Source organism: Octopus bimaculoides, chromosome 5 (genome assembly GCF_001194135.2).
Source record: "Octopus bimaculoides isolate UCB-OBI-ISO-001 chromosome 5, ASM119413v2, whole genome shotgun sequence".
NCBI lineage: Eukaryota > Metazoa > Mollusca > Cephalopoda > Octopoda > Octopodidae > Octopus > Octopus bimaculoides.
In genome coordinates this window covers 42,404,021-42,417,657 of record NC_068985.1, presented here as the reverse complement: position 1 = coordinate 42,417,657, position 13,637 = coordinate 42,404,021, and the positions used below count along the sequence as shown (strand labels likewise).

Genomic DNA, 13,637 nt, shown 5'->3' with positions numbered 1-13,637 from the left:
TATATATAAGAAGACACTTGTCCAAGATGCCACACAATGGGACTGGACTCGGGACCATGTGGTCAAGAAGTAACCTTACCACTCAACCACGCTTGTACCTATAAAGCCACGCTTACGCTTTATTTCTTTAATATAGCTGTACTATATACATTTAGAGATATAATGTAATATACAGTGATGTGTGATACAGTGGTACATCAGTACAATGATATGCAGAGGGCTAACAGGCAGCTTTGCTTCAGTACTTTTGGATAAGTATTACAGAAACATATTGCAGGAACACTTTGGAGAGCAGGTAAGTCAGCGAGTCTTAGATATAGGAGTGCTACAAAACAAGAGAAAAGTGTGTAGAGTAGTATGGAGTCTTGTTAACTTAGAGAACGAATCCTGTTGGGGAAAAAAAATAAAGTTGACTCATGCGGGGATTTGAACTCTGGACGTAACGAAAAAAAACAAAACAAACTAAATTTAACACAACTATTTTGTTTAGTACTCTATTATTTGTGTTAATTCAGCAGAGAAAGAAGAAATCAATTTAGATATGAATGGAAAATCTTGTTGATGTGGTTAATAATGTCAATGTGAAACTCAATATTGAAATCATGTTAATTCAAATGGTATTCTTTCCCATAGGCTAATTTTGCCCTGCAAAACGATTACGGTGGTTTGATGTTTTGGTCACTGGATCTGGATGATTTCAAGGGAGAATGCAATGGTGAAAAATATCCGCTTCTTAAAGCTGCTAACATAATTGTCAATAATAATTACACCCTAAATGAAAAGTGAGTCGCTCTACTATTCCTTTCTTTCCCTTTTTTTTTATTTTCTTATTTATTCTGATACATTGGGCTCCAGTTAGATCAGTGGTTCTCAGCCGGAGTCCAAGTGGTGGATATGAAAATTTGTTGTTAAAGTTATGTGCAATAAATTGGTTATTCTTCTACAATATACAATATATTTTAACAATTTTTAATACAATTCCTAATAATATTTAATTATAAAAATATTGAAAGATTTTTAAACATGGGATGATTATGTGGGTTCACCCAAGTAAAAATTGGAATGAAAGATCCATGGGTAAAAATGGTTCTCAACCATTTTTATCCATCGAGTTAGATGATCAAGTTTAATTTTCTCTTTTGGAATTCGATAATGTCAGATGCCAGATCTTATACATATATAAAAGAAAGTTGTCTGTTTGTGTCAAGTTGCTGTCTATACCCGTTAACGAATTTTCGTGAAACTTTGCAAACATGCTGAAGTAACACCCAGTTTGTTACTAAGCTCATTGATGTTTAAGAAAAATATATAATTAGATAGCTAGGGCCCCTGGAAGGGATCCACATATTTAACTAACACATTTTATTTTAACAGCCAAGGGAAATAACCCATTCATTTACCTATATTATTTGGTATAAATCATGTTGAGTATGTTTACTTCTTAGTATTTGAACAGTTAGGGTTATTTTCGCAATTTATCCAGTACAACCCTTAAACAAGTAAATAGCATTTTTCTAAACAATAGATCCACTTATTTCGGTTAGTGACTTATTCATGAATATACCATGAATGACAATGTCTTTCATGACAGTTCAGCCAATTGACAAGCGCTGCATGAAGAACGGTTCTGCTTTTAGACAATTGCACTGTCAACGCAAAGGTTACACCCTATTTACATGAAGGAACACCTTAAAATCTCTCTGTACATCTTGAAAATGGCCAGCGTGTATATGTCACAGAAGACAATGCTCGAAACGTAGTTCTGAATCCACGAGAAACCACTTTGACAGCTTTCTTCAAATTATGTCAATGTGATCTGTTTGCCCGAACACTGTTGTATGTAGAGGTCTCCGTGTACCATACCTGGGAACACAATAGATGGAACAGACGCAAGCAAGGAGCACGCATTGAGGGCTGGGTCTCCTGACAAGGGTAGGGCGCTGGTCCATTTAGACCAGTATAAAGCTTTTGACAGGGTTGACCATCAGTATCTGGTGTCGGTCTTCGCAGCGTTCGGGCTTGACCCTGTCTTCCGCGGATGGATCATTGCTTTATATAGCAACATTGACTCGATCGTTCAAGTGAATTGATTCTTCTCGAAGCAGTTCATCATCAAGCGATCTGTTCGTCAAGAGTGTCCTCTCTCCCCGCTTCTGTATGTATTGGCTCTGGAGCCCTTACTGCGGAAGTTGGAGGGCTTGTGGGGGCGTCCCACGCGATCTAGGTTGCAGTAGGAAGGTTTCGGCGTACGCGGATGACATCACCATCATCGTATCCGAGATCGTACATCTACAGAGGGTAGGCAAAGCCATTAAGGACTACGAGGAAGTGGCAGGAGCAAAAGTTAACCAGGATAAATCAGTCGGCTTGCAACTCGGCACCTGGAGAAGCAAGACGATGCCTCCCAGCCACGTCGTAAGACGTTGGACGGAGGGGCCGGTTAAAATGCTAGGGGTTTGGTTTGGTTTGGTTTGGTTTGGTCCAGACCGCTAGATAGAGAAGAATTGGAGTGAGGTGACGAGCAGGGTGACCCACCTAACTCAGACTTGGTCTGAGCAGTGGCTATCCCTGAAAGAAAGGGTGGAGGTCGCAGGAGTGTTTATCGCTTCTGTGATTACCTACCGCCTAACCGTCATGCCTTGCCTCCTTTCGTGGCTGACCAAGTTGGAGCGTCTGCTCTTTCGCTTCTTGTGGAAGGGTAGAGCTCTTCTTGTAAGGCGCTCTGTCTGCTGCCAGCACCCTCTAAAGAATGGGCTAGGGATACCTTGGCTGTTGATGCGCAGACATGCGCTGAGGCTGAGGCATTTGTGGATCTGCCTGAATGGTGAACATGCGTATTCTCCCTTTGTACTGCCTAAGCTTACTAGTTTGAATGAACTAGGACCGTAGATCAAATGTAGACCAAAGTTGGGTGTTTGGCAAGCGGACTGTCGTCAGGCACTCTTGCTTCTCTCTCGCACGGGCAACGCCAGCAGCGCGGGTTCCACCTCGTCTTTCTATAGAGGGTTGCTAGAGGCTAAGTGTGACGACGTCCTGGGGGAGACTCTAGGCTTCGATGAGGATCAACTAGCCAGCCTGTTCTAAAGGACATTTGGGCCAGGACCCTTGGATAACTTCCAAGGATCCCTGGCCTAGCAGTGTTACCAAGGAGCCTTGCCAGTTCGCGATAAACTTGCAAGCCATGGTGTCCATTGTTCACCCAGGTGCACGCGATTCTGCAATGCCCCAAAATCTCTGAGATGTAGGTTTACATTCAACATCTACTGTCACAGCTGGGAAGAGTACAACTGTCTTCCGAGTCGATTGTAAAGATTGTTCCTCCTTCCTCTTTTAACAAAGAAGGTCAAGGCTTGTTTTCTCGCTGTGGTCGCTGTAACGAAAGAAGTGGTATGGAAGACCCGCGTGAAAGGAATCGTGATATGCACCTTCATCTCTAGCCTTGGATTGATCCATTACCTCATTTACCACCATAAAAGGAAAATAAGGGTGGAGAGAAAATGCCTGTCACCTGATGTATATGGAAAAAGATGGAAGGTTGTGGCGAGTTTGTTGCAAATGAATGAACCCACATAGCATATCCATAAGGTTATACTGCAGGTTACAGTGGTGGCACGGGGCTTGCGGGGTCGAGGCAAAACCCGCCCCACTTCATTGTATGTGTATTTGTTTTGTTTATCACTATCGACCTCTCTCTCATCTGTATCGTCCCCTCTCTGTTTGGTCCCCTGTGGGCAATAAAGAAATTGATATTGTCTTTAACTAAGGGCGGCGAGCTGGCAGAATCGTTACCATGCCGGGCAAAATGCTTAGAGGCGTTTCGTTTGACTTTACGTTCTGAGTTCAAATTCCGCCGAGGTCGACTTTGCCTTTCATCCTTTCGGGGTAAAATAAGTAACAGTTGAGCTCTGGGGTTGATGTCATCGACTTGCCCCACCCCCCGAAATTGCTGGCCTTGTGCCAAAATGTGAAACCAATATTGTCTTTAATATTGTCTAAATACGGAATCTACAGAAGACAGTTTCGAACATGTTTAGTTTGTATTAGATCTCCTTAGCAAAACAGACTTCATTGTACTGACAGAATAAAAGGAGACTCACTAAGCATATATACTTCCAGAATAATGAAAGAATCTCTAAGAAAATGTACACGTGTATGCGTTAGATGGACTAGACAAACAAATTTATTTAGAGAATACATTTCTCTGTAACGCCGACCGCATGAAAAACAACCGATATTAGAATCAACATATAAATTTATGGAACATTAAAAACAATGGTTAAGTTAACGTTAACATACTCAACGTAGGAAACAATGAAGTTAATTATATAAAATTATGTGATACAGAAAAAAGACAACAAACAGAACTTGTAAATGACTAATATTAGTTTGATAAATACTTAAGTGGCGGGGATTCATACCACGCTTTTTGTGAGATTTTATCTCACATCTCGGTCAATTATATTTTTCAAAACTTCTTAAACTAACAGATGAACATTTCAAACTTAAAAGTAGAAAACTAAATGTTGTAAAAATATCTTAGCATTCCGGATTTCTCCCACCCCATCGCTCTCTCTCTCTCTCTCTCTCTCTCTCTCTCTCTCTCTCTCTCTTTTCACCCGTTTTGCCCTGTTCTTTCTGTATCATAATATCTGACACCAAATACCCATGACTGTTTATTATTATAATACTAACTATATACCCCCGGCCTTGTTCAGAAACTGGATATTTTAAACATCTATGCGAAACTGCAGAAAGTGAGAGATAACAGAGTCATTTGTATTTTAACAGAATGTAAACAGATTTGTAAATATTCTCACAACCAAAAGCAAACGATTTTATGCATGGAATTTTATGTAAATCGTATATTGCCAGCTTGGTTTTACAAAATATAATAGTTTCGGTTTTTATCCCTAGATGCTGCTTTTTAGTAAAATCGAGTGGTGTAGATCAAACATCCAAGCCAACACTGTTTCGATACTCGATTACTCAGGTTCACTTCACTTTGATAATGCTCTTGAAGAGAGCATTGAAGGCGTATTTCTGGTTCCCTAAAATGTATAAGATTTTTAAGTCTTAACAAAAAAAAAAAATCCCACTAATATTTGCTTGACGACTGCCTTACAACATGCAGCAAAACTGCAGGCAAGCTGAATCTTCAATCCGGATTTAAAATGTGCTTTATTCAGTAAAAGCTCGGCGATAGACAATATGTTTTATCCCCGGGTTGTCACTCCGATGAAAAGATGTCTGCTTGGTCCAACACATAAGCTTGCAACATGGAGCTGACTATGAGATTAAACATAGACTTGACAAGTTAACTTCAGTAACCCTGAGGGGCGTCCCTGAGATTTGTTGGTGGTCATAGAAACAGGCATTGACACTGGAAATTGAAGGCGTTTAAACTGGAATATATTTGATGGGACGAGGGAAATACGTGGAATGAAAATATCTTCTCTCTTGGCTCAACAACCAGTCATAATAATGGCTTTGATCATATGGAGAATGAAAGTTTCAACATCTAGTCTTGTACCGTTACAGAGTTTCGGCATATTCAAATTTCATGGCGACAAAATGGGTGCTTCTAATTTCTGTTTCGGTTTGTAAAGAGGGACAGTAGTGGACTGAAGAGAATTAAGAAACTTTGTGATATATTTGGCAATATCATCAATCCGGATAATACATGTTAGTGTGAATTCACATGTGTCATCAGGATTGGACTGGTACCTGTTGAATTATAGTGGCATTAATTTCATGCACAGTGTCATTTTGGGGTTTCAGGATGGATTCTATAATTCTGTGAGAGTCTAGGATAAACTTAACATATGTTGAAAATTGCTCCAAACTTTTATCCACTTTGACATCCTTTCTCTCAGTATTAAATGGGCTGCTGAAACGTTTCTTTAAGTGAAATTCTCATATTGGTCAAAAGGGAAAGTTTTATCTCTCGTCTCTGTAGAATTCTTTGAGGCATGCTCTCCACTCATCGGGAGAGATAACCTTTGGAATGACTGGCAGAGTTTGTCTAAAATCACCAGAAAGCAAGTCTGTGTCTCTACCCTTGGTGTTAATGTTACTTCTGAGATATTATAAGATGCGACTGAGAACTTCAAATGCAAGTCTTTGAGAGATTGTACACTCATGTCTTTCAGCTTGAACTGCTTCAGAGCCTTTGCCTGTCCAGATTTTTGCCAATATTGCACACAGCGCTATTATTGTATATAAGGTTGAGTGAGAGTTTAAAATAAGAATGAGCAATCTTGCCACTTGTGAGCAAAGTTGCAGCAATTCCCGGTGAGGCCAGAGTAATAACAATCTGTTTAGGAAAATGGACTTTCGTGAAAATTTGGTTGATCATAAAGTTTTGTCTGTTACAACTGAAAACTTTCCCTCGCGAGTTAAATGTCACCAGCTGTTTGATTCTTGTATAAGTTATTCTTTTTATTATCTGAAGCCAAAAGCAACATATCTTTTGTGGATATACTCTTCCAGTTAATGAATGTCCTAGAAGGTTGCCCTAAGAATATTTTGGTTGAAAGTTGTAGCTACAATTCTTACTGGAACCACATGTCTCAAGATCACAGTAATTTTCATGAAGATCAGATCTTTGTTATATGTGGCAGAGGTTTCTAAAATTACTAAAATTAGTTACTAAAATTCCTAACCTAAAAATCATATTCAAAAGTCGAGTGCATAGCTTCAAATATCACGGAAGATAGAAAATTGTTCATTCTTTCCTTGTGTCACATTTAAATTCATATACGCTGGCCAAAATAAGACCGATGATGACAGTGGTATTCCTTCATTAATATATTTTAAACAAAACTGTATAAAATTATTTTACTTTTTACAGTTTATGTAGAATTTTTTTTCTCTTTCGAATGATATAGGCATTATACATCTTTCTACAATTCGAATAATTTTAATGCGCAATTAATTGAAATGATAAGAAATTGTCAGCCAAGATTATGCAAATTAATAAACCAAATGGGTGATTATATGGCTGGTCGTACTGCACTGTTTTGTTTAATAATCGAGCATTATTACACATTAATTCGCTTTGGGAAAGCGTCGTAGTATCAGCCCAGTTGCTCGATCAAAGATCATGTTGCTTCATCAGAAAAATGTGTCGTTCATGAACATTAGCAAGTAATTAGGATGTATCAAAACGGCTTGTGTTCAAGCATGGAAGCTTTACCAAGCCACTGGCCAATACAAAGATCGGCAAAGAACGGGCGCTCCGAGAAAAGCAACAGTACAGATGGATCGGCGAATTCATAGGCTCTCTGAATGCAACCGAATGCTAACAGCAGTGGACATTTGCAAGCAATTATCTGATGAAACCGACATCAGCTTTACACCACAAACTGTCAGAAACTGCCTAAAAGAATTTGGACTGTTCGGCCGGATCACTCTAAAGCCGATAATTTCTGAGACGAACCGGCAGAAGCAGATCAAGTTAGCTAAAAGCCATATTGAATGGAGGGCCGAAGACTGATCAAAAGTTCTTTGGAGCGACGAATCCCGCTTCTGCATCTTTGGATCAGACCGAAAGACTTATGTCAGACGCCGTCCAACTGAAGAATTCCATCCTGTGTCAAGAAACGGCGCAAGCGGTAGGTGGTGGTGGTGATGGGGGTAATGGTGTGGGCCGCGTTCAACAGCTTAGGTGTTGGTCCAGTTGTTAAGGTTGATGGCCGACTGAACAGTGTAGGCTATCAGCAATTAGTAAATGAAAATATGCTGCCATATTTAAATAATCAGATGCCACCGGGATCTATTTTCCATTAGGACAGTTGCTCCGTTCATAAGGCCAGGAAAGTTTTGCAATACTTTGAGCACAATAATATGGTGGTAATTGAGTGGCCTCTGCAGAGCCCGGATTTGAATCCGATAGAAATTTATGGAATTATGTTTCTAAAAGAGTTCATGCTAAAAAACCAGCAAATTTGTCCCAATTATATAATTTTATTGAAGAAATATGGCAGAGCATTCCAAGTGATTCTTGTGTTCATTTGTCGAACTCCATGTCCCACCGTTGTAAGGCCGTAATTGAAAATAATGGCTATGGAACTAGATACTAATAATAAATTTTTGTTCATCGATCATTTGTGCCGTAAATTTCCAATTTAAACAAAATATTGTTGGTACGGTCTTAAACTTATTTTGCCGACAATTTTTAATCATTTCAATTAATTGCGCATTAAAATTATTAAAACTGAAGAAGGATATATAACGCCTATATCATTTGAAAGAGAAAAACTTCTACATAAACTGTAAAAAGTAAAATAATTTTATACAGTTTTGTTAAAAATAAATTAATGAAGAAATAGAACTATCATCATCAGTCTTAAACTTATTTTGGCCAATGTATATTAAGTTATGTTTCCTTAAAGTGGTCTACAAAATCTGTAACAATACTGGGAAACAATTATATTTTAAACAAATTATACAGATAGTGCATGTTGGAACGTTTTCGGTATTAAAATTTCTTAATAAAAAAATTATATTTTCGAAAAGTTAGTACATAGTTGCAGATATACCAGAATATAGAAAAGAAATTATTCTTATTCTTAAATTAATTTATGCTTCTAAAACAATATGGTATTACGTTTTATGAATCGGGCAGCTAATTTTTATCATATCTGAAATACACTCAAACATTATAAAAATTATCAGTCCGATTTATGGAACATAAAACTTGAATATTTTAGGATTATAAACCAATCTGACCCTGTAAGGTATGCTAGCATAATGCAAGCTTTTTGTAGGGCTTCCCATGGAGACTTTGTTTCTGGACAAACATAAGACTTATAAATATAGATAAGCACATCCATCCATCCATCCATCCATCCCTCCCTCCCGACTTGCCATTGTTTTTAATAAAATATATGGAGTTTGAACCTTGTACATGTTTTAATATGAATATTTGTTTGATTTTAATTAACAATAAACTGTTAACCAATAAATTCTTTTTTATTCTTACTTAGTACCACAGTTTCCAGTCAATGAGTCGTGTTAAGGGCAAGAAGAACTGTTACGAAATTAACTCAGCTCCTGTTGAAATTTGCGGACAATATCCCAATGAATAGCTTTGTATCTTTGTTAGCTTATGTGTAAGTGGCCAAATTAAGAACCATATAATCGTTATATATAAGGACCAGAATAAAACAGACTGCAAAATTTAAAGAAAACAGTAACATTTAATCAATTCTTATCGATTTCTAACTCATATTTCGGTTGGCGCAATTAATAGTATTTTTAACATTTTAGAGTCTTACGTATATTAATGTATTTTTTTTGAAAATAAAAACCAAATATTGCATGTATAATTGGCATTAAGTATTTTTAGTCTATCAATGTACACGCAAACACTCACGCGAGCGCGCACACACACGTACACTCACACATATAAACACACTTAATCCGTCACCCCGTTTACCATCACAAGCTGGCCCTGGGTACTATAATGGAGTCCAATCTCTTGTAAGCACTAAGGCCAGTCCTCCAGTCTAAGGATACCTTCCGCGAACCAGTTTCGGAGCCTCTGTAAAGGGTCATGGACATTATACTTTCTACTCTGACTGGCACTCCGTCGGTTACGACAACGAGGGTTCCAGTTGATCCGATCAACGGGACAGTCTGCTCGTGAGCATTCCACAGACACGTGTACCCTTAACGTAGTTCTCAGGGAGATTAAGTGTGACACAGAGTGTGACAAAGCTGGTCCTTTGAAATACAAGTACTACTCATTTTTGCCAGCTGAGTGGACTGGGGCAACGTGATGTAAAGTGTCTTGCTCAAGGACACTACGCGTCGCCGGGAATTGAACTCACGGCCTTACGATGGTGAGCCGAATACTTTAACCACTAAGCCACGCGCCTTCACACTACTCTGACTATGACACTTAAAACAGCTACAAACAAATACTCACACATATGCACGTAAACAAATTTGCACGTGTATACATACATTTATACAAACAAGTGCGTGCGTGTACCAACACACACACATACAAAATATGCATACATATACGAACCCCTCTCATCTTTCTTTCACACATCTCGCTTACACGGAATCTTAAAGTCTCCAACAAGCATGTACGTTCTGCACGGATCAAGCCCTGAAGACACTCAACAATGGGATAATTTTAGCCAATTTTTATTGAGCGGTACTAAAACGCAGTAATGCATTTCTTAAGAAAATGCGCCATTGACTTGGATCTTAATGCTTGAACATTATAAAGGCTGCATTATAAAATTTGGCTTTCTATGCAAGAAAGGTAAAAAGTAGTTTTAAATAACTATTAAACCAATACAAAACAAATATTTTGTTAAGCAGACCTGGTGCAGAGAGGTCATGACATTGATAAGGTGACGAATGATGAAAAAACTTTCGTGAACATATGATTGACTAACCGAACGATTGATCGAAAATCGATTGGTTAAATGATTAAGTAGCTGATTTATAATGATTAAAAATTTTGGCACAAGGCCAACAATTTTAAGGGGAGGGTTAAGGCGACTATATCTATCCCCAGTGCTCAACTTTAATTTTATCGACCCCGCAACGATGAAAGGCAAAATCGGCCTCGGTGAAATTTGGACTCAGAACGTAAAGCCAGAGGAAATAGTGCTAAGCACTGTCAGACGTGTTGACGATTCTGCTAGCTCGTTGTCTTTACAAGTTGACTACTACTACTACTACTACTACCACTACTACTACTACTACTACTACTACTACTACTACTACTACTACTACTACTAATTATTAATTCGTTTTATTGGCCACAAGGGCTATTATCAATTAAAGACATATAATAATTAAAGAAGTGAAATATATTGCGTATAGATTAGCATAATGAGCCTCCTGGGATACAACAAATATTTTTTACACCCAAATATTAGTTATGCTTGAGTTAATTTCGTCCATCGTTAAATAACACATTCTAGACTTACATCAGTTTGGTTGGAGTATTTCCTTTATTGGAAGTCGCTTCTCACGTGGAGGTAAATAAAGAGCAATAAAACAAGTCTTAAGAAAGTACTGTTTTAGGAGCTACAAAAATAAAAAATCCAACGAAAAGCTTCCTTGAAAACAACAAAACAGTCAACACATGATTTAAAATAATTAAGCTTATATCGCTCAGGGAAACAAGAAGGAAGACGACAGGTTTATGGTCGAGCCTGTGGTAGTGGAGTCTTGCGACGTTCTCGGCTCCCGCACTATATCCCTGCTTACCGCTATTGAGGCGGAGATGGCTATCAGCAAGCGCAAGTTCCGTGAGCCAGAGTGGCTGTTCCAGCGCATCTTCCTCGCCATCCTCCGGAGCAACGCCTTTTCCATTTTGTCTAAGACAGCGTTCCAATCCCCAACTAGCACTAAAGTGCGAGAAGTACCCAGGAAAACCTCCAGACATTTGAAATAATCCGACTGCCCTGCTCCTGTCGGAGCGTAGGCAGCCAGTAGTCTGAAGGCAGCGCCGTCACTACTATTGACGTCCAGGACCACCAACTTACCTTCTGGATCCAGGAAGACTGCTCTTATTTTCAAGTCCAGGCCTTTCCGAAATAGCACCGCAGTACCCCCACCGCCTGCTCCCGGCCGACACGGAGATAGGAAAATCTCGTATCCGCCAAAAAGGGCTGCGAGTTCCTGAATAATGTCTTCACCACTTAACTCTTTCTAACCTCTTCTACTTCACCAAAAGCTAAAATAGAGATAACAAGACCACCAACTAAATCTATTGTTCTCAATGATATCTCTTATCCATCTGGAGCATGTCGTATATGTATGTATGAATATGTCTATGTGTGTGTCTTTGTGCCTGTGCTTGTCTTCCCCTCACCCCCCATATCGCTTGATAAACGGTGTTGGAGTGTTTACGTTCCCGTAAATCAGCGGTTCGGCAAAAGAGACCTATAGAATAAGTATTACGATTTTTTAAAAATTGAATCCTCGGGTCAGTTTTTTCGACTATAAACCCTCCAAGGCGGTGACCCAGCAAGGCTGCGGTCAAATGACTGAAACAAGTAAAAAATAAAAGATACATACATACATACATACATAATACACACACACACACACACACGTAGGTATATATGTATACTGTATATATATATATATACATTTATATATTTAAATACATATGTATGTATGTATGTATAATATGTATACATATATATATATATATATATATATATATATATATATATATATATAGCAATTACGGAGACAAATTACGTTACAACCGAAGGTTTGACAACATTTCACTCTCAGTGTCTTGAGCCAATAAAAAGAACTCTATCAGCGAAGAATGCTGATACAGATTTATTAACGTCGATTCTTTTATGGGTTTGGTACTTCCCTAACAATCCCATTATTCAAGCTTCATTCACAAAGAACATTACATTCCGCTACAACTAATGACGTCAATCATTTCGTGATAAATGTGGTATGCCTGAAAACTGAACATGTCATTTATAAACCTGATAAGAAATTCGGTGTATATAACTGGTATAAGAGTAATGACCGAAGAAATGGGTACAATGACTAAAGGAATGAGTGCACTGACCAAATAAATGAGTGTACTGACCAAATAAATGAGTGCACAGACCAAAGAAAGGCCAATGCAAGAATATATCCTGCACCGAAGAAACGAAAATACTTTCATGTCCAAAACAGCCACACACAGCAAATAACATTTTTACTTCTTCATTTATGATCAATATTTTCGGTAAAATATCTTAAGTTTGGGGTATAAACTATGATAAATGAAAATAAATCTGTACATTTTTAGCCTTAAATGATGAAAATCATTTAACTTGTTGTACAAGATTTTGTTCGCCAATCTCTTCAATTGCACCGTTCAACTCGCGGTCTTAAACGCAAGTAACTCTTGATCTACTGCGCAGAAGAAAGAACATGTTTAAGTTTATTATACCAAAACGAGCCGCCTATACGACTGAGATGTGCAAAGTTTCCATCGAGCTAATTTCCCGCGATTGTTTTGAACTCTGAAGCAAATTAAACGGAATTCTTAAGCACACGGCTATTTAAAGAAATTAAAATACAGAAAAAAAATTGAGGAAAGAAATATGAAAGAGAAGTGGCCAGAAATGGTGGCAGGTATCTGTCTTGCAAAAAAATGTTTTAGATTATTAACAGCCTTGCTAGCGTTTACTAATATCTAAAATATATACAATCACATGAATTCAGTTTATTTTGGATAAGAAATAAAAAATGCAGACAATATTCAGTTGGTCCGGAAATATCTCTTATATCTTTTACATGCTTAAGTCACTGGGCTGCGGCCATGCTGGGTCACCGCCTTGAAGGATTTAATTGAATAAGTCTATTCTAGTCTTTATTTTCCAAGTCTAGTACTTATTCTATTGATGTCTCTTGCTGAACCGCTAAGTTACTGGGTCGTAAATACGCCAACACTGGTTGTAAAGTGATGGTGGGGGTCAAACATAGCACAAGTACAAAGACACACACAAGGGTATACCTGCCATATACACACACACAATCAGAAATAGACACACACACTCAGGCACAGCAACACACAAACACACACACACACACACACACACACACACACACACACACACACACACACACACACACACACACACACA

The 13,637-nt window shown here is 38.4% G+C and overlaps 1 protein-coding gene across 1 annotated transcript in view; it reads left to right on the top strand.

The window, feature by feature from the left end:
* Positions 1-9,335, top strand: part of LOC106876066 (chitotriosidase-1) — a 28,220-nt gene extending 18,885 nt beyond the window's left edge. The window contains exons 7-8 of the mRNA XM_014924473.2: positions 634-782; positions 8,988-9,335. Of these exons, the coding sequence (XP_014779959.1) occupies positions 634-782; positions 8,988-9,009 (171 nt within the window). The 3' untranslated portion in view covers positions 9,010-9,335. The remainder of the gene's footprint in view (positions 1-633; positions 783-8,987) is intronic.
* The last annotated feature ends 4,302 nt before the right edge of the window (positions 9,336-13,637 follow it).